The 26,240-nt window shown below is 45.9% G+C and overlaps 1 protein-coding gene across 1 annotated transcript; it reads left to right on the top strand.

Annotated features, from left to right (window-relative positions):
- Positions 1–3,085: 3,085 nt before the first annotated feature.
- Positions 3,086–25,999, top strand: LOC129385382 (uncharacterized). Its single transcript, XM_055072019.1, has 4 exons — positions 3,086–3,209; positions 18,276–18,452; positions 19,445–19,561; positions 25,652–25,999. The coding sequence occupies exons 1-4, from the start codon at positions 3,099–3,101 to the stop codon at positions 25,793–25,795; spliced, it is 549 nt and encodes a 182-aa protein (XP_054927994.1). The 5' UTR covers positions 3,086–3,098; the 3' UTR covers positions 25,796–25,999.
- The last annotated feature ends 241 nt before the right edge of the window (positions 26,000–26,240 follow it).

The following is a 26,240-nucleotide window of genomic DNA, read 5'->3' as shown; positions in this document are numbered from 1 at the left end:
AAGTGCTGCATTCATGTCCACCTCAGAAAGCCTATTTTCAGATTAGGCAAACTAAGATTATATATTTAGAATCTTTAGGTGGAGTTAGCACGGTGTATGCGTCGTAAAAGTAGACTAAGGTGTACGAGGCACTACGACTGCATTGCAAAGCCGGCCAGCGTTGCAAAGCCGACCTCCGGTATCGGCGTACACATTCCGCTCGCTTATACAAAGAGCCCGGTCGCACAAACCCACGAACAAAAAAGCACGACATTTCATATATGTATATATATATATATATATACAGCCCGTGTCAAAGGCAAAGGCTGGCCCACCCGCCGAAAAGTCACTGTAATATACTGTGCTTATTCAGCGTACGTCGTACTCTTTCTTCATTTTACAACCGGTTGTGTATATATAAATATATATATATATATATATATATATATATATATACATAAATATATTTACACACACACACACACACATGGGTTTGCTTCGTGCGTCTTGCTTATTGTAGTTGGTGTATTCGGTACTTACTTTTCAGTGTGTTACATATAACCTATAGTGCCCTATCAATTTTCCTACCTGCTAGAACGCGCAGTGGGAGTTGCAGCATAAGCAAATGCATAAATAAAGGAATAGCCACTACCGGATCCAGAAAGACAATATATGTATATATATATATATATATATATATATATATATATATATATATATATATATATATATATATCATTCCCGTTATTATTGTGCTATTATTCCTTAAAAACTGTTAGTTATAGCCATTCTATTGTTTCTATTTTACTTTGAGACAGTGTCTTGTTCATTGACCTCTCGCGTTCCAAATTATTGTTTGTCCTTTGTAGAATTTTGACACCACACAACTGTATGTTAGCGCATTTGTTACACTTTATTTTTGTATATGTATTCACTTATGTACCTTAATTATTGTGTAGCTTTTGAGTGCACTCTCCGCCCTTACACAATGCCTCTAGGGCCTGTGAGGTATCTTCATGTAAATAAATAAATAAATAAATAAATAAATAAATAAATAAATAAATAAATAAATAACAATTTACGCGGCCGAATTCGTCCTGTTCTGCTGGATTGCCCCAAGAGGTGGACATAAACTGCAGGAGTCTCAATGGCTCTAGTTAAACACATTCACTGTTTGCCTTCCCTAATTATTCGCTTTAGGACACCTGCTGAAGTTGAAGAAGCTTATGGAATCTGAGTATTAGTACAGTATTGTCAATGTTAAGGCTGGCAGCTGCACTTGAGAGAGTCCTAACGGGCCCTTCGCCAGCTTTGGGCATTACAATTGCGCAGTCGTAGCTTGAAAATACTGCGGCGTCGATTCGGTCAGCAAAGTATTACGCCAAGAATGCCGCGAAAGCAGTTAATCTCAGCAAAATCCTGCGTGCCCATGTTCCTTCAACTATATACGGTATCAAGGTAAAGCTTCTTGACTGAACACAGTTGCCGCGAGACTTTAGGGAAATAGTTATCGCTGGTCTGTCAGATTCGGTCGGGGAATCAAGGAAAAGCGCGTAATATAAACGTCTAACGGGTGCGCGGTACTATACCTTGATTGCTTGTGCCCCTAATTCATTCAGTCGCGCATTCAGAAAATTAACTTGAGGAGTAGAACTCTCTTTAGCAAATTGTACCAGTCAGTAAAATGTATGCTGGGGCCGTTTGGTACGTCGCGCTATACGTAGAATATAAAACATGCGCAAAAGCAAAATAATGACAACGAGAGGATGAAGCCTCATTTCAGCGTTTTTCGACCACCACTTCGTCCAGATTGTGGGAGATTTCCAAACTACACCTGGCCACCACTGCGCCTTGGGAGTAGGGCTCTCGAATGGATTACTAGGGGAACTGATCCTGGACAAAGCCAAATTAGCCACCCAGTGAGTATAAACTGCCGGATGGGAGTCGTCACCTGAACCTGTATTGAACTTGAGGTCGCGGGTTCGTTGCACGACCGTAGCGGCCGCATTTCAGAAGAGGCGGCGTATACAAAAACGGTATTGTACCCTGTTTCGACGAGCTTTCGCCTTCTCTGCCTCCGCCTACACTGGCGGGAACAATGGCTTTCATCCTTTTTCGTAATTAAACCCGAAATGACAAGCTGATAGCATAGCACTTTTGGAATCCGAACCTACAACCTAAGCATGATGCGTGCTTAGCACTGCCAATTGTGCTTTGCCGGAAGCTGTTCCCACGTCCGCATTCTCACGTATTTATTTATCTGCACGGTATTTAACCCTAGGAGGAGTGGCTAGCGCTCCCCGTGGCCTTTCGTCGGCGGCAAATGTCGGAGATCGTATAGACCGACACTGTGACGTTAGAAGGTGAACTTTGCGAGCATGCAGCTCTAATAAAGCCTCGAATGCTGTGCCAGAAAGCTTCAACCCTGCCGAAATTCAAGGTCCTCTATACAAAATGGACTATGGACATTGTTGTGTCCGCGGAAGGAAAAGAAACTGAGATGGTAAACATTAATCCCAAGCACTACTTTAACATTAACTACATAAGCGCGTCCGCGGAATCCAGCCATGCAGCTTAAAGCTTTTAAAGCGAATCTCGGTTTCTCCCGCCGGATTGGGTATCATGAGGTCATACGTCCTTTTTCCTACAGCCATAGAGAAAAGATTTCAAGAACAGCGGACACTTCATAGTAAACACTGTTTCCTTCATTTTCTACAACGTCATGTCGTAGTCGACATGCTACGACGTGAAGTTGAAAGAACTGCAATCGGGGCAAGGTAAAGTCGCCTAATGTGGTGTCGTTTACATGCCGTAAGTGCGCGCAGTTGTTGCTAGTCATGTGTAGCCCTCCGTTTCAGTTTAAAGTCTGAAATGTAATCTTTAGTTCTTACTTCTACACGAAAACGTAAGCTAAAAGGAAACGTATTTTCCCCCTCGTTTTACACGCGTTACTCCTGCGATGTCCTGTTATCTTCAGAACAAACATTCGAAAGTTGCCGGCGGGCGAATCTCGCTAAGAATTTATAAGAAGGGTCTTGTCGCTCAAAAGTAATCTCTGTCATCGCGGTGTCTTCTTTCTTTCCTTCTTTTTTCCTTCCAGAGATTTCCCAAAAATAACGATGATCGTCATTAAAGTACACACGGAAAGAGCCGGAAACCTTGGACGGCTGTACCCTATTGCGCCGAACCCCGACCGTGTGAACACAAGCACTTACCTCACGCTGTCACTGGTGAGCGAATTTTTAGTAGGGAACGCACACTAACGTGGCCTGCCCCATTTTCATTAATCTACAGCAAACCTTTCTATGGCTAGGATCGCGAGATTTCTTCGGGGTGTAACGTAGGCAAAAACTATCATAACCAATGGCGTATACCTCCAACTGTAATGGCTAGTACTCCCGTGAGGCAGAGGCTACAAGCACTCAGAAATATTAGGTGAACAGTGCATAAATTCAAGTAAAATCGTGGCATGGGAGCTATTGCATCGGTTCATTGGCATTCCTTCATTGGCATAATTCAGTGCATATTGCATTAATTATTGGCACTGACTCATAATTGAAGCTAATATTTCGGCGCAAGCTCGACCAGGACGAGCAGTACATTTCGCTACTTAGCAACACGTGAAGAACAGCACATGTTTAAATAAGGAGCAAGCTCAAAACAAGCATCCCAATCACGTCATTGGCGAGCCTTGCCAGGATTTCAGCATCCCAGTCGCCGATTATCAGGAGTTGCAGACAGAGTGGGAACGTTTGGCGGCAGTGGCCAAGGACCTAACCTTATCAAAGGAGGAGATGATGCTGTTTTATGAGAGCGTACAGCCGAAGCAGGGAAAACAGTAAGCGCGCTTGCGACTTCTACGAACAGGAAAAGGATGTGATTTATTGGCTTCGATGCATCTCAAGAAGGTGACCTGGAATTGAACAGACATCCAATCTTTACAACTCAGCAGCACCTCATGTGATGGCACTCCGTACTCTTTTCACGAACTGCGTGCAGCATTATGAAAGCCATAGCTGTCGGCAAGCAATGAGAGAACAAGTGCAAGTCTGAAAACTAATTCGAAGACACACTCTCAACCGCATCCTCTCAGTGAATGGTTTGACAACCTTTGACTGCCAAGCGGTGAAACTTTTGCTGTGCTGCGAACAGTAGGGTAAACATTTATTGGCTACTAGCCGACAGAACCGCAAATGAAAGAAACTGATTTACACACGAAAGCATCATGTCAGAAAATCAAGGTGGATGTTTTTACCTTTGTCAGCACAGTGCGAAGGCCAAAATGAAAATTTACTTTAAATCATGCCGCAATGCCACATGTGTAGTCGCTGCAGGCAAATGATTTGTAATCTGCTGCATAAGAAATGTTAGAGCGTGTTTGGGAGGCGGCACAATACAAACATGCCAGCAGGTGTCCAGATATTCACTGTTTTCTTTTACGGCAAGTCGGTTCCTGGAATTGTGAGCTTCAGGACAGCTTCATGCGCAGTTTGTAGTCAGAAAGCATGCCCTGGGGCCTTAAGTCTCTACTACACAGCAACACTGTGAGCAATATAAAGCAACATTACTAAACAAGCAGTAAGCGTCATCAAAGGAATGAGCATGAAATGTAATAAACGAGCTAATTTCATGCTTAGGAGGCTTACAGTCTGTATGAGCAGACGTCTTAGAAGAGTCATTGCACAACTTGGTTCCGGTTCTTAAAATGCTTTGTAAGCTCATGATTATGCATGCTCATCTTAAAGTTTAGAGACGGATTCAGCAGTGTGAACCACCTGGGCATCACGGATGTCAGCAATCCTAAGATACAGCAAAAATAAACAAGAGGTAAAAATTTGCAGATTTCCGACAATGCCAGGCCATTCGTATACATTTAGGCGAAGAAAAAACGCCTTCACTTGGGTCCCTGAACCGGTGCTCATGTCGTGTGATCAGCATTTGGTTTGCGTTTTCAGGCCATTGCACTTGATCTTCTGCTGGTTTTTGCGTAGATGCTTCCCCAGCTATTTTATTCCTCCCTGCAGTTATGAACGTTATGGCACGCTGCTCTTCATAACACCAGATTCGCGCCAATTCAGATGCGGTCTGGCTAACACTCCCATTGTTAGTTCTAGTAACAACACAAAAATATCCAAGAAAATGGATGGAGAATCCGTGACGCGGTAACTAAAATGGTTAGAGCATCGCACGTGTAATGCGAAGACGTGGGATCGTTCCTCCCCTGCCACAAGTTGTCATTTCATGCACTTTCGTTTCCATTTATTTATCATTTATTCAATTCAACTAGTAAGAAAAAGTACTTTCCCGTATGTTTTCCTTGGTCTACATTTGTTGGATTCCCATGATCTCGATATGGGGGTAATTTTTAATGCTACGTGGCGTAAAAGAGCTACCTATCTGAAAACTCTATTCTTCATCCGCATACTTGATTAAAGAGATCCGGTCTGGAGAATAGTGGATGGAAATATGCCACTAAGGACCAAGACTACCCAAAGCGAAGTAGCACAGACACGCGCGTATATTCGCCCCAAGCAGCTAAAGCGCAAAATGCACCACATGAATTCGGGAAAGGAAACAGTGAGACAATAGTGTTTCTCGAAACGCCGATTTACTCTAAAAGAAAACAATGCGCCGAGTCGTGAAACATGGAGCTTCAGCCGGAGAGAGTCGCCTGCTGCCAGCGAAGGAGATGGACCGGGAGCCGAGGTTGCAAGCATACCAACCCGTATCCCGGAGCCGTCAAAATGCATTCGTCTTCTCATTTCTTACAAAAACGCGGACGTGTTATGGTTACTGCATTCGTTGCTCACATTAAGTAACAAGATTCTTTAACAGACAGCCAAATTTCCGGCTGGGAGCTATTTCTGTCGGCACTGATCTTCCTAACATGGACCGACTGCAACTAAGTTCATTATTAAATTCTGGGGTTTTATGCGCAAATAAACACAATATGGTTATGAGGCACGTCATGGCGCGGGACTCGGGATTGATGTTGACGACCTGAGGTTATTTGAGGTGCAACCAGTGCGTGTGGTTCACGGCCGTTTTTCGCTGTTCGCCAACAAGAAAACAGGGCCGCCCGGGCCGGTATTCAATACCCCGACCTCAGGCTCAGCAGCGCAGCGCCAAATTCATTACGCCACGCCGGCGGGCAAAAACGAAGTGAACGGTCAGGCCAACGACGTGTTCAAGGTGAAGAGATAGCGGACAAGGAACTCGCGCGACCAGAGACCGACCACCGCTACATAAAAATCGATCTTCAGTTTTAGCAGCGGAATGCTACGTGGGCTGCGCTTTTTCTGGTGTACCTTTATAATTTTTTTCGGCGTTTTTCTATAGCGATGCATAAATGTCCAGGCGCTACCGGAAGCCGTAAACTGCGGCGCTATTCGCGTGCTAGTTACGAAGAACATGGCAGACGACACGAGGGGGACGAAGGGCGGGGAAGTCGAAGAAAGTAACAGATAGCCAAAGACATCCAGGACAGGCACATCTCCGATATGCCTGCCTTGGTTAAAGTTTACAAGCGGGATTTCGCTATGAATGGCTGGGTTTTCGTCCTGATTAAATGGACGTTATAAATAATTATGTGTGACTGTCTCAGCTTGTCAGACTTCCGCAAAACAAAAAGAAGGCCACTCTTACGGAAACAGGAGGCCTGATAAGCCTAAAAATGTGCGAGAACGGAAGATGGGTGGCAACGTCGCCTTCAAGTTCCGGCAAAAACCTGACAAGGTGGTGCTTTCTCGGTAAACGAAGTCTGCACTGTATTCTGAAGGAGCCAAGTACTGAACACGTGATATTTCGAGAATTTTCTTGTTCCACAGCCGCAAAATGGCGATAACATACTAGAAAATCAGGGCCGTATAACGCAAAGCTATTACAATATGATTTTATTACAATCTCCTTACGCCAAATTTGCGTAACCGCTGACGCAAGCATCAGGCGATCACCCGCAGGGTTGTCTGAACAAACCAATCAAATGCTCCCCTCATTCATAGGAGGTCACCTTTGTTTGCTTGAAAAACGAATAACATTGCCAGCACTGAGCGGCTTGTCTTGTCTAATTGTCTCACAAGAGGTGAGGAGCATGCTCAATTGGACACCTATTCGATGGGGCCGCGGCACTGCACTGATAGTTGATAACCGGATGAAGAGGGTAGTGCCGGCGTCAGCGATTAGTCCACTTTCTCTTAACTTGCGGTGGCTGGTTGTCAATCACGGCGGCATGCAATGGAATCTTAAGAATGACGCAAAGACGGATCCTCAACAAAAAAGAGTTGGCAGAACGAGGTCGTAAGCGTGCCGAAAGTTCTAGAGAACGTTACACGGCCACGGAAAAAGCTTTATTAGACGCAAATAAACCCATGCTCTCCGGCAGGGGCAAGTAGCCAGTGCCGGAACAGTCGGCGGCTGCGATCTTTTATTCCTTTCGGAACGGGGCAGCCTGCGGCTATTCAGACAAACATTCAGTTTTGTTCGGCATATTAATGCCTCTTTAGCGCGTCAATTTGACGCTGTGAGTTCTTGCGGTTTGTGACGTTGCGTGAAAGGCAGTTGAAGTGGGTGCAGCCCGAAATCTTTTTACCAATAGCCGTGGGCTAATGGCAAAAATGCGTTGAATCAGAAATAACTATTTTTGTTTTGTTTGGTCAAATTATGCATAATCAGTGCGTACACGTCATATCAGATGGAGAGCTATCGCGGTTTTCGTGGCGTCGCGTGACAGACAGGTGAAGTGGGAGTTGTCCAAAAATGAATTTGACCAATCGCGGTGGGCTGATTGCAGAATTGGAATACAAAAGTTTGGAATAGTTTTACGTTACAGCGCCCTCAGGTCACATTCCCTTACCCGCGCGAAGGTTCTTGTGCGATATTTTTAAAATTCCGGCAGACACCATTTCAGCATGAATGTCAAAGTTAATACAATACCATTGAATCGATGCAGCGACACTCCACATTGCCACCGCCGAAACGCGTCATGCCCCGCTTCTCTCTACACGCGGTGCGCCATCTGTCGATGCCGCTTTGAAATGCACGCGTGACCCGTGTTCTACGTTGCCATCAAAGAGGCTCACTGAAGAGCGGCACGAACCCGGGAGCATATTCTCAGTGACCAAAGTTGGCGTCAAAAAGGCTCATTGAACAGCGGCACATACCACGTGACCCATGGTAGTCCAATGCTTGCCTGCATGAGCAGATTCCATTAGCGCAGCAGCCCGATGCTTTTACTCGTTTGAATCTAAACCGCCAAGTGATGCATGTCGGTGAGCAAACTGATCGCACTGGTAAATGTCTGCTGTCAGGCGAGTTGGTACACGAATTTCAGAAATGGCTTTTGGGCAAAAAATAATAAGACATGGACAACAGAATAAAAAACACGGGCAGACGCACACTAGCAACTCATTTTCTTTTCCCGATGTCTCACTTATATTCCTTCAGGCATGTGAACAGGAACCTACGCAGGTGACTTCACATAAGATAGAAACAAAACCTAATCATATCCTATCAGCCAGGAAACAACAGATTTGCGTGAAGAGACAACGACGATACGCTGATACAGTGGTCACCAAATGTTCTCATACACATCGCCTGCGCTAGTTCCCATGCCACCGTGTCCTGATTTTTCGTAATATGCATTTGTTTTCCAGCAAAGGCTCAAGCGTCCCATCTTTGGAGCGATACGGCAAATGCGAGCCTGTCCCACTCTTGATTGACAGAGCTTGCTCTCCCAGTTGATCATTTATACAACGCCCAATTTGCCTGATATGTACCTTGCCGCAGTTTAGACGAACCTTATACACGACGTCTGCGGAACACTTTTTTCTTTCAAGAAACACTTTACGTGGTTCTTTACGCCCTCGGCACTTCTTAAGGAACACAGCGCTCGCAAATGCGAGAAAGTTTTCGAGGAGCCCAAAGTACGAACAGTACATCGCACCTAGAAGCAACATTGTTAAAAGAATGAGCAACTCTGTGTACATACGGGGTGACAAGAGGATGCGTTTTTCCATTTCTTTTCGCATTCTTCCGAGGCAGTGTTAGCCTCACGCCAGAAACTTCTTGAACAAAGCTTCGCTCAGCGAAACTTGCAAAGAAGCAGGAAAGCCCGCCAAGCCAAGCCTAGACACCTGCAATGTAAAGCTTTTCTGTATGACGGGGGGGCAAGACCTTCTTAGAGCAACTGTAAGGTACTAATGGCAATAGCTCGTTTTACTGTCTTCGAATGGGCGGGATGAAATGACAAGAATTCTTTCTGTGCATGGGGGTGGTACGTCCAAAAAACACGGTTGTCACGAAATGTGAGAAGGTCTAAAATTTCAGGCTTGTCAACAGCAGGAAGCGAATGCGTAAACTTCAGCCCTAACCTACGCACTCTAAATGCATCTAGTATGTCCTTAACGCTCTGTGTGCGTACAATCCTTTTCTTTGTTCAAGCAACCAAAAGTCACCTACATACCTAAAGACCATCAAAACCGTGTTCTTCAACTAAGGTCCTTCAAAGTGGTAGTCAATGCTGGCAAAAAAAGTAGCGCATAACGCAGGTGCCACACATGACCCTATTCATTCATTCATTCATTCATTCATTCATTCATTCATTCATTCATTCATTCATTTATTCATTCATTCATTCATTCATTCTTTATTTACAACATATTTTACAAAATACGAAAGCATTACTCGTCCCATAGCCAATGGCTAGTCGCGTGTCCATAGTGAACTCAGGCTATAAAACGCAACACGCGAGCACACTAAAGCAGCAGACATAATAGATAATAGTAACATAATAATATAATAGTAATATCATTCCTCTCGACAAACAGCTCGTCTTCAAACGAAATGAACGCTAACCCAAGATAAAACTCCAAAAGGGCTAAAAGGTTCCACGGGAGCTTCAGCTTTGTTCTGAAACGACGCAACTTCATTTTTTTTTTCAATACATGACCACACAGGCATAAAAAAACTCCCAGTGAGATATAGAGCAAAAACAGGTCTTCAACATGAATCGAGAAAGAATATTTGACAGAGCGATTATCCTCAAAGAACGCAATTGTGTAACAATAATTTTTTACTAAAGACGGGTTGTCTAATCCCAAATTTTCAACAAATACTGACTGACCAGTTCCTGCCAAGAATTGTTTTCGCTGACTATGCACCTGAACGGCATCTTCGGTTTGAGTCTTAGTGTTGAAAACACGCACACAGATTACTGCATTTGCACACCCTGATGCTCTTTGCTAACTAACATACAGAAGCTAAGATTATTGCACAAAAGAACAGCTTGAGCTTTTACCTTGAGGGCTGACAGTCGCACAATTCTGCAATTCTTCCGTGTAGCCTCCATAACCTTGAGTTCGAGTTGTCCTTTTTTCATGAGCACGCCCCCCTCTTGGCCCGCCACTAAGAGGCGTACATCATTGTATCTCAGAAAAGACATAGGACGGTGCAAAGGATCACGGCCACTCCGAATTTCTTTTAGAACCGTCCGCAACAAGCTATCAAAACCATCAGGAACGCACTTTTTCTGACCTTCTGTCTTAGCCCTGCTGGCCACACGTCTATTCACGGCAGAAGCTTCTGGGCAGGAATTTCAGGCTGAAAATTGCATTTAGGCCCGTTCTTCAGCACCACAGCAACCTCATCCGGTGCTTAAATGTCCCCCAGAACCTTCAGACCTGCAGAATGAATCTTCTTTTCCCCTACGCTTAGGTAGATGCAGAATACGCCGTTGCCAATGGTATTGAGTCGTTGCATCAGCCAATTTTATGAGATTTTGAAGTTTCTGTGCGCAATCCAGGAACATTCTTGTGAGAAGCATAGAACCTGCAGCCATTCAAACAGGAGCCGAACTTGACGCCAGATATCCGAACACCCAATCTTTGACACGACCTTGGCGTGTCCCAAAGTTGGTCTCACGCATCCAAGCAGTTTCGCCACTTTTCTGGCAGAAAGCCATTATTCAGGAAGTAAGAAACAGTCCTTCCTCTGCATGAAGTACTAGAGATGAGTGTTACAAGAACCGGAGGATCCGGAAAAAGGGAAGTTACAAGAAGGGAAGAAGGGAAGGGAAGGCCCGCTGAACAAGACAAATAGTTTAGTAACATCCGCTGTCGGGTTCGCTGATACGTGACTTTTAGAAATAGCTTTAGACGCAAGAAATAAGACACGGACAACAGAATGAAAAACACACAGGCGCCCACTCACAATTGATTTTCGTTTTTCCCGATGCTTCAATTATATATCCTCAGGTATGCGAACAGGAACATACACAGGTGAATTCAAATGAGATACATACCTAGCCTAGTCATATCCTGTACGCCAAGAAACTCAACTCATTCTCGTGAAGGTACAACGAAAGACCGGTGGTACACCGGTCAGCAAATTTTCTGATATACATGACTTTGCTTGAGATGGTGCAAATGCCGTTCAGGTGCATAGTCAGTGAAAACAATCCTTGGCATTTACTGGTCAGTCTGCATTTGTGGAAGCAGTTTAACAGTTTTCTATCACACGACCCTTCTTTAGTAAATAATTATTGTGACGTAATTGCATTCTTTGTGGACAATCGCTCTGCCGCGTGTTTGTCTCCATTGATGTTGAAGAGCTGTTTCATTCTCTATCTCACAGGGAGTTTTTATAGCTGTGTGGTAATGTATTAAAAAAATGGGGATGTGTCCTTTCAGAGCAAGGCTGAACTTCCGGGAGAAAGTTTTTTACCTCTTTTGGAGTATTATCTTCGGATTACGTTCATTTATCTTGAAGATGAGCTGTTTGTGCCGAGGAATGGTATATGTAAAGGGCCATGTGTGGCACCTGTGTTAATTGCTCTTGCAAAGATTGACTACCACTTGGAAACCGCTTTGTTAAACGACAAGGTTTTGCAGATCTATAGGTATGATGATGCCTTTTTGATTCTTTTGAAGAATCAACAGGACAGTGCCTACTCAGATGCTGTTAAGGACGTATTAGACACTTCAAAGGGCTAGGAAAATGGCTCGTGTTTACCCATGAGCTTCCATTTGCGACAAGCTGCAATTCTTAAACCTTCATCTCACCCTTCATGAAAACGACGTTTGTTGGATGTACCGCCTCCCTGGACACAGATATTTCTCGCCGATTCATTTCGCCCATTTGAAAACAGTGAAATGAGCTAGTGCCGTTACTAGCTTACAGTTAGCTCTAACAAGGTCTTGCACCCATGCCATTCAGGAAAGCTCTAATTTGCAGTCATTAGGCTTGGCTCGGCGGCATTCCCTGCTGCTTTGTTAGCTTCGCTGAGCGAAGCTTTCTCGAAGAAATTTCGGCGTGAGTCGAACAATGCCTCGGAAGAATGCGAAAACAAATAGAAAAACGTGTTCTGTTCTCACTCCGTATATACGCAGAGTTGCTCATTCGTAGGAAAATGTCGCCTGTGTTTCGGGCACTTCGGGACCTTTCACGCATTTGTGCGCTCCTGTGTTCCGCAAGAAGATCCGAGTGTGTAAAGAAATACATAAAGTGTTTGCTGAAAAAAGTTTCCACTGGCACCGTGCATAACATTCCTTTAGAGTGGGGCAAGGTTTACATCGGCCAAACTGGGCTTTGTATAAATGATCGCCTGCGAGAGCATGCACTATCAATCAAGACTGGAACAGGCTCGCACTTGGCGTACCACGGCAAAGTGTCCACGTGTGAACGTTTGCTAGAAAATACGTGCATATTACGAAAAAAAGTTAAAATACAGAGGCACAGGAACTGGCAGAGGTAATGTATATCAGAAAGTTTGGTGACAAGTGTATCAGCGTTCTCTCGATCTCTCTTCACGAGAATGAGTTTAGTTTCCTTGCTAATAAGATGTGATAAGACTTGGTTTCTATCTCATGTGAGATCACCTATATACGTTTCTGTTCGCGAGCTTGAAAGTATGTCAGGGAAGCGTGGGGAAAAATAAAAATCGGTTGCGAGTGTGCGCCTATACGTGTCTTTTATTCTGATCCGTGTCTTATGATTTTTTCCGCCTGAAATTATTTCTAAAGGTCATGGCACTGGCGTGTGCAACACCGTCGGGAGATTATGGAAGCTCACCTCGTCAATCAGTGACAGAGGTTGGTGCACACCGCACCAGGCAGAGCCATCCTGGCACGCCTAAGATACCCAACACGCGAACAGGGACACCGAAATAAACTTGCGCTCTCAACGCACACCTGTGAATGGATAAGCGTAGTTCCCTTAGCCCCCAAGATGCACCCCGAGCAACACAGAGCCCGTCGTCAGGCACGAGTAGGAGCCACCCAGCAACAGAAGGGCCGCGACGAATCAGCATTGTACATGCCTCTCCTTCCCGGCAAGAAACACCGCGGCGGACAGCGTGGTTAACCCGAACCTCGAAGGGAGATCAGCGCTGTCCGTGCGCTCCATACACATCCTCGAAGCGCAGGACATGACCATCGCCCTGGTCATAGTCTCTGCGCCGTCTGCCCAGCACGTTACGCTAATATCCCAGTCCAATACAAAGCACAGGAACTTCGCGAGGGGACGCATATACGTGCACACGCATCGACTGCTCCTCACACGAGAGCACATTACACGGCCTCCTCTTCTCCTGGACTCCTGGGCTCGAGTCTCTCAGGGCTAAGAAGCAGCACACGCCGCGGCCAGAGCTCACACGATCCGTGCACCGCAAACCCAGGTGCTCATCACCATTATAATGATCATTATCGGCAGCAGCCTATTTTATGTCCACTGCCCAGAACCGAAGGCTCCCCCTGGGATCTCCAATTACCCCCGTTTGGCTCAAACCGATATCAACTATAGCTCCTGCAAGTTTTCTAATTTCATCACCCCACCTATTCTTCGTCCGTCCTCGACTGCGCTTCTCATCTCTTGGCACCCATTCTGTAAGCCTGATGGTCCACCGGGCATTACATTACATTCTAACCTGCGTATTACATGGCCTGCTTTACTTTTTTCACCAAATGTAAATTAGAATATTACGTATGCTCGTTTGCTCTCTGATCCATACCGCTCTCTTGGTGTCTCTTAACGTTACGCCTAACATTCTTCATTCCATCGCTATTTGCGCAGGCCTTAACTTGTTCTCGAGCTTCTTCGTAAATCTGAAAGTTTCTGCCCCTTATCTTAGCACCGGTGGAATGTGCTGATTGTATACTCTTTTTTCTAATGACAGTAGTAAGCTCCCAGTCAGGATTTGGTTATGCCCAGCCGTATGCACTCAGGCCTATTTTTATTTTTCTGTAAGTTTCCTTATCATGATCCGGGTCCCTGTGAGTAATTGACCTATATAAACGTACTCCTGCAAAGACTCTACAGGCTGACTGGCGATCACGAATTCTTGCTCCCTTGCCAGGCTACTGAGAATTAACTTTGTCTTCAGCATGGTAATCTTCAATCTACTCTTACACTTTCTCGGTAAGGCCCTCAATCATTTGTTGCAATTTATCCCCAATGTTGCTAAATCGCAAAATGTCATCTGCATACGGTAAGTTGCTGGAATATTCACCGTTGATTTTCACTTCAACTCCTTCTTAGTCTAATAGCATGAATGCTTCTCAGTACGCAGTCGGTAGCATTGGAAATATTTTCTCTTCTTACCTGACCCCTTTCTTGATAGATCATCTCTACTTGTCCAAAAACAAGGTGGCTGCACAATTTTGCAGACATTTCTAAATGGCTGCTGTACCCCTTTTTTACTCGATACCTCCACGACTGCTGGTATCTCTTTCGAATCAAATGTCTTCTCATAATCCGTGACAGCCAGATAGGGAGGTTGATTGCACACCGCAGATTTCTGAATTGTCTGATTCATGAAAGCGACTCTAAATTGAGGGCAGACGCACGCACAATTCGCCGTGGGACGCCCACGAGAGAGAGGATGCCGTGGCCTGGCGCCAGGTCCAGGCGTGCTCGTACCTCACCAAGCTACACCTCATGTTGCGCGGACTTTACTACCGTCAGTGCCCTCACTGCGGTGGGCATGCGAGCGCGTACCCCAATGCACTGAATATTCCCAGCCCCCGTCCTGTCCCTTTTAAACTGCGAAGCCGCAGTGTCCATCTCAGACCCGCGCAACCAGCAACACTTGGTGCGGCGTTTCCGGAAGACGGTAGCTGCTGCGGCAACCGTGGATTAAGGGCCCCTGCACTGACTTCGTGTCGCATCAAGTTATCTCTCTCTCTCTCTCTCCAATGAATGCTAACCACATTTGTAGAACAAAACAATGAAATTTGTATGAATGAGTGAGTGAGTCATTGGGTTTGACGTTCCAGAGTAACACTGGGATTATGAAGAGTGCTGAAATGGAGAGCTCCTGAATTATTTTTAGATCAAAGTACGCGGAGCGTTTCGTTAATCTTTTTTTGTTGTTTTTTTTTTGCATTTAGCATCCGTTGCAATGAGGCCCGCAACTTCATGTTCAGCAGCTAAACGCCACAGCAAATGCACCAAACACCGCGGTGGATAACATGGAGCGTCAACCTTTATTTTCTTTTTCCAATAATGTATGTGTCATCAGAAACAAATTGGCAGTGGCGTAGATGAGCTATGCCAGGATATACGTAGCCTGAAGGTACGGTTATGCTTGGTTAATTTTACCAGTGTTTTGCGCCGACTGGCAGCGGCTCGACTCTCTTTGACCTCCATGTCGAGCCTGCTCCATCAACCGTCTCTCCCGCGCATTTATTGGCGGCGAGGAGTTACTGCGTCTCAATCTGTCCGAAGCGCCTCCCTTGCGTAGTATGAGGGATCACGCTGCGCGCTCCCGGTAGGTTTCGCTTACGGCGCTTAATAAAAACACCACGCGGCAGCCCTCCTGGGCATTCATGTAGGTACTCTCAAAACGAGGGAAGTTTTTGACTGTCGATATAACAATCTTGGTCAAACTTAGAGCGCTACAGACGCTATCTCTTTACCGAATACGCACAGTGAATGCCACTACGCGCGGTCGCCGAGATGGAGTCTCCCGAACCGGCTTCTTGCGTGAAAGGTCGGCAATCGCTCAGCGCAAACTATGTGAAATATGTTCTTATAGTGGGTGGTCTGTATAACCAAATGGCGCATAACAGAACGAAGCCTCAATGCTTGCAGCCATCACACGGGTTCGCGGCTACCGACTGCGCATCTGCATGCATGTCCGCGCACAATGTTTTGCTTTCGCTGTGAGCGCATTTTCGCACTGGGTCGTGAGCTTTAGGCCGCAGCATATGAGCATTTCCCAGCACACTAGCAACCATTGTTGCGTGTACGCAATCAGAACTGTTCAAAAATAATTTCGTTATAGAGACTTCGATGCCTACGGCAACTGTGATGCGCCGTCGCGACGATTCAATCTTTTTCTTTTTTTGCCTTCTAAATTCGTGGGCATTTCAGTATAATTTCTCAAGTGGCGTCGCACTGTGTGTTTATCGGTGTTCTCAGCATGCGATTTCCCTCTGCTGGTTTTGTGTAATTCAGTGCCACAATTCATAACACAAACATGACTATATGCCATGCCTTTCTTTCATGTGCGTCTTACCGCTCCCTTTCCGTTCCAGAGAACTTGCCAGTATATCTAGCCTCAACAAGTTCATACACTAAACCGTCCTGAGATTAACTGGACAGCGGGCGCGGGCGAGCGTCTCAGTGCGCATTTTCTGCTACTCACCGAACATCGCGCAGTCGCGGCGCCGTAGCAGGAATCTTCCTCGTGTGTGTGCTTGCTGCATACGCGAGCTGTAGCCGATGGCTGTCTGCCGGTTATAAATGTCGCCAGCCAAGCTTAACGCAGCTCCTTGCCCTGCGGCTACGTGTGAATAAGGCTGACACCGGGCTGTGTTGCGTACGTCCGGCACTGCGGCACCAAGCAGTAGCCTACCACGCTGCACGACTCCAAAGGCAGCCACGACCAAATATAGTAGATTCAGATGTTAAGCAGACACCCAAGGCGATAAAGCCGCACCACCTAAACAGAACGGCGGTGCAGGTGCGACTTTAAACTTTCGTTTTGGGCTCGCTTCGGCTCTACTGAAGCAGCCGACGCGGCCGCTGTGTCTACGTGATCCCTCATGCCACGTCACGCCGACGGTGGCGCCAGCTTTTCCAGTGGTGTAGCTCGAGGCCAATACGCACGGTGCGCTCTCCTCGCGCATGCGCAGTGCCGCGCGGCGCCGCAATCGTAAAGGCGCGTCGTAAATTATCGGCGCGCGGGCGAGCGTCGTTAGACGCCGTGGGTGTCGGAGCGCGTTGGCCTTGGTGGCCGCGTCCGGTTATGTTGGCGGCGTAAGCGCGTCGAACCATGGGTCGAAACATAGGCGCTGTTGTTCTCCCCAACGTGACGTAGCGTGTGCGCGTGTTCACGCCACGTCAGACTATGTTTAGGCCTTAAATGCAGCAGGGGTTGCAGACGGCACCGCCGTGTCTGTGGGTACTGCGACGTCACACATCTGGAATGCGCCGCAGTCGGCGGCAGCGAGGGCGACGCAGCTGCGCCTCTCGTGACGCCACGCGGCTCTCGCGCATGCGCAGTATGGCAGGGGCAAAATCACATGAAGCTCGGCTCTAACCTGCGTAGTGTAGCTTTACTCTACAAAACTATGGAAATCAGCTTCTAACGTGAGAGCGTTGAGAGACCGGTGCCACCCGAAATCTTGTGTCGGTGTCGGCGGAGTTGTCCATGAGCGAAACCTTCTGTACATATTTAGGCGTTTGTATACCTAAATGTATATGTATATGTACCACACCTTCCAATAGGACATGCCTTAAAGGTGGGTTATGCTGCCACAACATACTGTCACTAAAGTTGCGCATACCTTGGGTTACATTCGTGACAAAGGTATTCGTCGGCATGATGAGAATGACATCCCACAGAAAAATGTGATGAAACGAAACACCGGCAGCATTTTCTGTTAAATTTTCCCAGACTGAAATATCAAAAGTACGAAACGATAACAGAAGACGGGCCCACGCAAGAAACCGCGTTTCCACCAGAAAGCTCGTCTTCGTGCACAGATTTCACCGCCAGCGTTCCACGGCGAACAATACGATCACGTAAGCTGCAGTTGCCAGGACACGTGAGAAGCAGTCAGGGATCTTTGAATAGTATCACGTTCCACTCCTAAAGGCGAAGCTTAAGCGTTGGGCGTTTCTTATCAGTGCCTCGTTAATAAGCCTGAGTAATAATAATAATAGTACTAAGCAATGAATTCTAAGGGCCGCAGCTAGAGCTGAACCCGCAACGCGATTAGAATGTGTACGTGTTGTCTTCATTTATTTATTTTCTCTCACGCTCTCTTTTCTTTCAATTTTTTTTTTCTCTACGCCAGGCGTCACTGGGCAATAAGGTAAAGCAGCGTATGGAAGACCTCACCGACAGCAACCAGCGCTACGCCCTGCTATCGTTCGCCATGTTCGCGCGGGCGTACCGTTTGCCGAAGAGGTGGGTTAGTGCCCGCAATAGAAACACCCCCGCTGAAAAAGGCGTCATCATGGAATACCGGATGGTGAGTGCAAAGGGAAAGTCAATGGTCGCCAACCAAATGGCATGCAAGGCGCTCTTAAGAATGTACCTAATTTAGAAAAAAAATATTAATTACCTGTGGCAGATCGCCCAAGTCTAGACATCCAACTGGATTGCTCGAAGAGGCAGCCGCTTGCACAATAAATCAAAACGGCTCGATGATTTAACAATAAAAGTAACGCCTATACAATTTCACGCCTTGTTATGTGCACGCTGCGTGTCGCGAGGCTACAGCATTTCAATGCTATCATTCAGCCGCTGGCTCGCTCATTCGCGTGGATGCGAAGCGAAATCATGGAAACGTGCCTCCGTATAGGCAGAGAAAAATAAATGCCAACATGCGCACAGATACACACACACACGCACGCACATCAATGAGCTGCATTATATCCTGTAATTGTTCTGATAAAACAAAACTAGTTATATTAGCTTCTGTGTGTAATATTACTTATCGCATCTCTGCCAAAAGCCGCCGTTCGAGCAGTATAAATGCAGTGCCTTCTTCTATGCACACCTTTTTCGCTCCTAAAATGCTCCTTTAACATACCTGCTGCAGCGCTAACACCAACAGGCTGTTGTTAATATGTCGTACATATCACAGCACATCGTACACTGTACGATAAATATATTACATATTACATAAAAAAACAGCAATCTACCCGACAGGGCACAGACTGGACGAGCGGTTATTGCATTTCGCCCCCTTCAAAATGCGGCTTCTTCAGTAGCCGGGAACGAGCTTGCAGCCAGGAACATAGCAGAGCGCAATGCGCCTAAGCGTAATGCGCCTAACACAAGCGCAATGCGCCTAACGCACCTCCTTTAACTCTAAGAGCAATAAGAAAATGAGAAAAAAATAAGGCTGTCGCACTTATTACAGTTGTGCACATTTCATGCTTTCATGAAGACCGGTTATTTTTATACAGAAAATAACGAATGTTGTTCTTTTTCACTCTGTGGGTTTGCTTTTTCCAGGTATGCCGAAACACCAATATTGTCAAGGACCCCCTGTACGCGGATTCCTCATACGTGGCGAACACGACCAACAAGTTTGTGGCAATTTTCGACACCACCCAGAATGTAAAAGACATGGTGAGGGCAGCATTTCTTTGGCAGGCATATCTGATGTATTGACAACCGACGGCTAATTTAAAGCAAGCATTGTATTCCTTAGAAAATCGGGCGGCGAGCGAATACATCCATGAATACTTTGTTTAGCGCAAAACAACAGACACAAGAAAGACTACAGGACCTGTCCTGTCGTCTTTCTTGTGTCTGTTGTTTTGCGCTAAACAAAGTATTCATGGATTCGCACCAACTCGCCCGCCTACGCATTGTGCTGAGCGAATACATGGTGAGTATTTCTGGTCTCCTCCTCTTTCCGGCAACGGAGATGTTTAGTGTAGCCCTTCATACACGGCAGGCAACGCTACGGAGGCTATAAATACTTCTGACACTGCTGCCATTCGTCACCAAAAAAATGATGCATCACGAATGACTGAAATGTATGCAAATATGCGTACTGTGTGTGTAATTATGTGTAATTATGCGTAAATATGTGTAATTATAAGCTAGATTTAGAGGAAGCTTATAACTCGGGGATCCCATCTAAATACATAAGAATGGAGCAATCGTTTTTCTCGTCAACCGCTCCGCTAGATTTGATTAGGTATGCTGCATATAAAAGAACACAAAACCGAAATAAACTGGATTACGGGAAAGCATTTTTTTAATTTAATATATTACGTTTGTTATTAAATAAAATAATGGAAACTGAAAAACTTCGAGCACGAAGCCGTGACGTTTACAACTCTGTAACTCAAAAAAGCTAAGCTAATTCCGAATATTGCACCTAACAACACGAGTAATATGAACAAAATTGATGTATTTTGCATCGCTCTGATTACTGCCAATAAAATGGCGGTAGGACTTTGCAAATCCTTGGTAGACATCGTAGAAAACTCACGCAAGATTTGTTGACGCGTCTGTATATTAATCTTTTTTTCGAGAGACTGTGCCTCACCCGCCAACTTAAAAGTCACCGATCAGCCTAAGATGCGCCCGCATGATTTATACGTAACGCCAACGTTATCGTTGATTCTATCTGTCGTGCACGTTCTCTTAGAACGTTTTCTAATCAGAGTGTATGCGCAAAACGAATTGTGCAGTACTTCCGGGAATCCACGTGGTCACAAGCGATTACGATGGGACGTTTGACGAGTCTTGAATAAAAAGCGGACACGCTTAACCCACGGTTCAGCTTTTCCACGATCGCACACTGTGCTCGCCGATATCGTTGTGCGTCGAGGACAACTTGTATGCCTCGACACAGATTTGCCCAAATAACAGTCGGTTTCGTGAATCACAATATTCGGTATACTGTATTATTCACCGTTACCACAACTTCACAATACCAAGTTAGCCCGTTTTTGAGGCTCCAACGGACGCAGTTTGCAGAGCTGCGGTGTCTGGTTGCAGAGCACAACTGTTAAACGCCCGTTCCGGCGTTGAGCGTCGACGGGCTTCGGCTGGGCGTCCTCGACGTAACCGAGCAAATAAGCAGAGCGAAGGATGAAAGGCGAATAGAGCGTGAGGAGTAAAGCGGAGGAGGGAGGTATGGCGAAAATGTGAAGAGAAATGCGTAGTGCCGCTTTGCGGTGACAGTGGCTACAATATGGCACCAGAGCAGGACGCGGGGTGTGTTAACCGATGGCACGGGGCGAGCGCGTCGAAAGATACCATATAGGAAAACAAAGCGCTAACTAAAGGGATCTGTCTGACGCGGCTACTGTGAATCGCGCCCACATTCCAGCCACGCTCTGCCTGTCGCTCTGCACTTCGCTCCATTAGCAACATGGCGCAAGAGACAGATTGTCAGCGCCAGCCAATCTTTCGCGAAATCAAAACAGGTGAAGAGCTGCGCATCAATTTCACATTAGTGAGTATCGTAATCGTCACTAAAACTTTTTAGGGAAGAATTTGGCAACTATGTGCCAAATTCGTTCGTCTTAAAGCGCAGCTGTTATGGCAGCCGTTCCTGCGGCGAGCGTCTGCGTAACCAAGCGAGCGAGCGTAACGAAAGATGAAAGCGAACGCGGAGCGCAGCGGGGGTATGCCATACGAGAGGAGGAAAGCGGAGAGGAAGGTGCAGTGGTGCTATGAGACGCCAAGGAGGGTATGGCGAAAGCAGGAGAAGAAAAATACGCAGTTTCGCACGAAAAGCGAAGCACCGACTGCAACAGCAAATTAGCAGTTAGCTAGAGAAAGAAAGGATAGTGGTTTTATGGGCCGTATAAACTTGTAAACATTCACTTCTAACTAAATTACAATCATAGAATGTGTAAGCGCGACAGAACGAGGACGCAGAAAGAAATGGCAACGCGAGTTTCCGGGCTTGTAGCCGGTGTGCGTGTGTTGGTGCACTTGAGTGCGCAGGTGCGGCAGCAGAGATGTCTCGATTGACACGTGGTGCGTTGGGAGACGGATCGCTTCTGGTATGCCCGAGGAGACAATTTCGTCAGGCGCGTTGTCTCACCGAAGTAAGAATTGAGCGTGCGGACCAACCCCGGGCTGGAATTCAATACGCTGGAAATAATTCACTACGCGGCAAGCTATGAAAGGCCAGGGAGTGAGATTACACAGTGCGTTGAGAATAACGCGCACGAGCGTGTAAAAATAAATGGTGCACGCCTCGAGGTTGCTGTTGACGAGCTGTATACGTTAGATGGGTGACATTTCCCACGCGTCCACGACACACAGAAACAACATTGTCTCTGTGTGTCTTCTGCTACGTCTTCGTTCAATCGCGCTTACACGTGCTCTCATAGATAGCATAGATATCATAGATATCGTAGATGCTCCTGACGTGCGACCGAACCACCAATGCCGATAACATCAGCACCTGGCCAGATTCGAGGCTGCCATTCGCAGTCCGGATCTGGTTGAACAGCTCTGGGCAGTCCATCTATCCCACGGCGCGGCCGCGATGCTCCGTCTTCCGGTCTCGGCGTGGGATTAGCCCTCCTATGGGTCACCCCATAGCCTTGCAGAACCGAAGAAAATGTTCGTTAAACTTGTTTGCAAGTGGCACACCTGAAAATCTTTTACCGTCGATGTAAAAATCGGGCAGAATGCGTGCTTTGCCACCTTTTATGATGCTGTTGGCTGTTTACCACAATAACTTAGGAGTGTTCATGACTATGGAAAATTTGTTGTCGTAGTAAGCTGATTTTGCTTAAGATCTGAAGGTAAGTTGTTACGGAATTTTTTAACTCCGTGAAATTAACCGGAGCTTTCGTTTTTATGAAACGAGCAAACAGCCAGTGTTTCCTGTTCATACGTCTGTATGATTCCGGAGTGCTCATACAGACCTTTATGCTATTGTTTATACTAGCTTATAGCTAGTATAAACAATAGCTTATAGCTTATAGCAATAGTAGTTTATAGTATCGTTTATACTAGCTAATTACCATCGTACGGCAAGCGTAACACAAATGAAGGCTACACTTAACCTACCTTCGCTGTTAACCGGCAGGAAACAATCACGTCTATGCTTATTTCACAAGATTTTCACCAGAACGCAACGCTTCGGTCAGCATGGATTAATCGAGCACCATTCATCTCCTCACGTAGAGAGCATACACATAAGGTACATGTGCCCCGCTCTAACACACTAACACATTCGCAATCATTTTACCCAAAACATGCAACGAATGGAACGGTCTTCCAGCATCCGTTGCCACAAGGAAGGGGTAGTTGGTCAGTAAATACGCAGCTGAAAAAAAACTTTCATTCCTTCGCTGTCAATGGCGGCGGAAGAAACTGTCCATCCTTACAATTAGATATAGATGTCTGTGAAGAGTAGTTTGGGTTAACCCCTTTACAAAACTTATTTGGGTTACTTCGTAGAATGCTGGAAATGTCGTGATTGTAGAACTTATCTTAAGCTGTTTGAATTTTATTTTAGCAAAGCTCTGCATGTTCATGGTACAGTTTCCAAGTTACACGAGATCTCGTGAGTTTCGCTTTTCAGTAAAAGCAGTTACTGTTAAAGCAAAAGCGTTACTGGCCACTAACTTGCGATTTCGCTGTGGCGGTGCTCCGAGGACGCACATGACGTCACAACGCGCGCCTCGCCGCGTATATTTCTCTCTCGCTCGCTCCCTAATCACTACTGCGCATGTGCCACAAGTAGCACCGAGCCACGGGTGTTCTGCCGCTGCGCAGCGCCGCGCCTCTCCGCCACGGCCGTGTGGTATGACGTCAAACCGCGTTCCTCTTCGTTGCGCTCGCCTCCGCTCGCTTCGCCAGCTGCGTCGCATGCCTGATAACATGTCGGAGTATTGAAAAGGAGAGATCGCTTGCGCCGCAACCACAGTTGAGGCGGCAGTATGGACGGCGACAATTCGGAGAAGCAGGAGTAGGCCTGGAATCGACATCGAAACGAGATGAAGAGAAAACAAATTGCCCAGCAAACAAACCTGGACTTGCAATCAAGATTAACCAAGGCTACCCATGCAATGCCTTAGCTTTTGCTACGTATATCATGGCATAGCTGAGCTAAGCCACTGCGAAATGTCGTTTCTGCAACGTTTACCGTTCGTGGTAAACCCCGTGTTTTGTATAGATGATGTGATCGCTACCTTCGGAACCTATTTGTGCTTTAAAGAAGTAAATTTGCTTCGAACAATTCTCCAGTTTTCATCTATTCCGCTCAGATGGAATGAACAGAAGTATACCGCAAAGGATGAGATTTCGTTGTTTATCATTTCAGACTTAGTGGGCGAATAATCTAATATGATTTTCTTTTTTGCTTCGAAAACTTCATTTGTTGAAAAAAATTCACAATGCAGCGCTCTAATGCCAATTATACCTTCAAGCACATCATTTTTCGTATTTTCTGGGTGTGTGGTTATCGCGAGGTAAACGCCGCGTGTGGGCAAGGTGACAACTGCGAACTTTCTTTCTGCTAACTAATTTTATTTGTGTTGCCAGCCATGTCCCATTCTTCGCGACACATAAATATTTTATTCAAGCTTACATGAACTTTTATCTGATCTTGTGGCAATTTCGCACATAGCAAATGGTTTCTATAGAGTACGACTAAAAACTTGTCAGCAGTTTCAGCGCAGCGCCTAAAGACGTTCGGGATGTTGTTTGGGCTGGAGGATTTGTTGGATTTTAAATTTAATACCATAGATGCAACAACATTAAAACAGATGATATTTGACTAATGCGGTTGAAAAACTCTAGAACCCAAATTTAGCCCTGAGCTTATGTGTACAGAAGATAGACTATGAAACCAATGGAGAATGACTTGTGCGATTCTATTCGACTCATTAACGATTGTATCATCAACTAAGCTTTTAGTGACAGACTTCTTATTACCGCCTAGATATCCCGAAAACTTAGCTGGCGTGTTCCTTTTCAAGTTGCACCACGTTGCATTAAAATAAAAATATATTGAGTCTGTTACAGCGCACGTCAATTTGTTGTATATTCAAGTAATAACTCTCGTACGTGGGTTCTTCTTTGTTTGTTTTATTTTGCCCTGTAGGTAACTTATACTACGCCTTATCAAGGGCGCGTCTTTGTTAAATTTCTTTTTTCTAGTAGGTACGAATGTATGGGGCATTGCCTGCATGTTCCAATAGGACTTTCCCTAGGCGCTAAAAGTTGACTTCAAGAAAAACAGAGTGAAAGTGGCTAATTTTCTTGCGGGTATTCATTCCAACGGATTTTGCCACGTCTGGCTACATCATGGAATCGAGGTTTACAGCATTATTTGTTGCAAAACCCAGCTAGCACACCTGCAGTTCAGTCGTGACCCTCCCGCGTGATCTCCGTTGTGCTGTTGACCGGAGGTTCCTATACCCACCGAATCTAGAAGGCGGTCACGGGAGGGCAGTGGCCGCGCAGTTACGCGCGTTCATATGGGACGCCATTTTCCTTCGTTGTACAGAGAAATCCGCTGTAGTGATCCTCCTCTATTATTATTTTTTTGTGGTGCCGTTCCCAATAAATAACTGATTGATAAATATAGGAATACGGCCGGGAAGTGCAGGATCCTTCGTTACACAGATCCTTTCGTTCTAACGGCTTATTTGTAGCAGAGACCGAATGATTAGCACTAATTTTACGCTAGTCGCGCTAACTCTGGTTCACATTCGATCCTCCCCGCAGATCGCCAATCGCAAGAAATACCACATTCCAGCCAAATTCGGGGGCATAATGGCTTATCGAGTGGACATGGACGATTACGCCGGCAGCTGCGGCGAGGGAGTGTTCCCTCGACTCGGAGCCCTCAAGAGCGAGCTGTTGAAATGACACAGCATTTTCATTCGTTCACCAGTGCAGCAGCTCCACGGTGTCGTTCGCCTCACGAGCTGGCGTCGTTGCTGCACAAGGCTGGAAGCCCACGCCTGATATCGCAGAAGGTCGCGAGGCAACCGAATAGAACTTTTCGGTTTGTCTGCTTGTTTCTTGCTCTTTCTTCTTCAACGTATATAAAGAATGCTCTTTTTCGATGTACTTTCGCGACTACTTTTGCAAGTTCTTTCCTGAAAGTTTAGACCACATAGTATTGGAATCGTGAGAAGAAAAAGAAAATTTCGGTAAAACCCAGAAGTCTGTGCGACATGAGAAGGAAATAAACACGACTCAACAGTGATTGACATCGAAGAAACAAAGTTTCGCCGGACGCATTAGTGCGGCATCCTGTTTGTTTGAACAAAAGAACCTTTCAACTAGCTTTACTTCACTTGGTTTATGG

This window comes from Dermacentor andersoni, chromosome 7, assembly GCF_023375885.2.
Source record: "Dermacentor andersoni chromosome 7, qqDerAnde1_hic_scaffold, whole genome shotgun sequence".
Taxonomy (NCBI): Eukaryota; Metazoa; Arthropoda; class Arachnida; order Ixodida; family Ixodidae; genus Dermacentor; species Dermacentor andersoni.
Note: the sequence above shows the minus strand (reverse complement) of the source record. Positions and strands in the feature narration are given on the sequence as shown.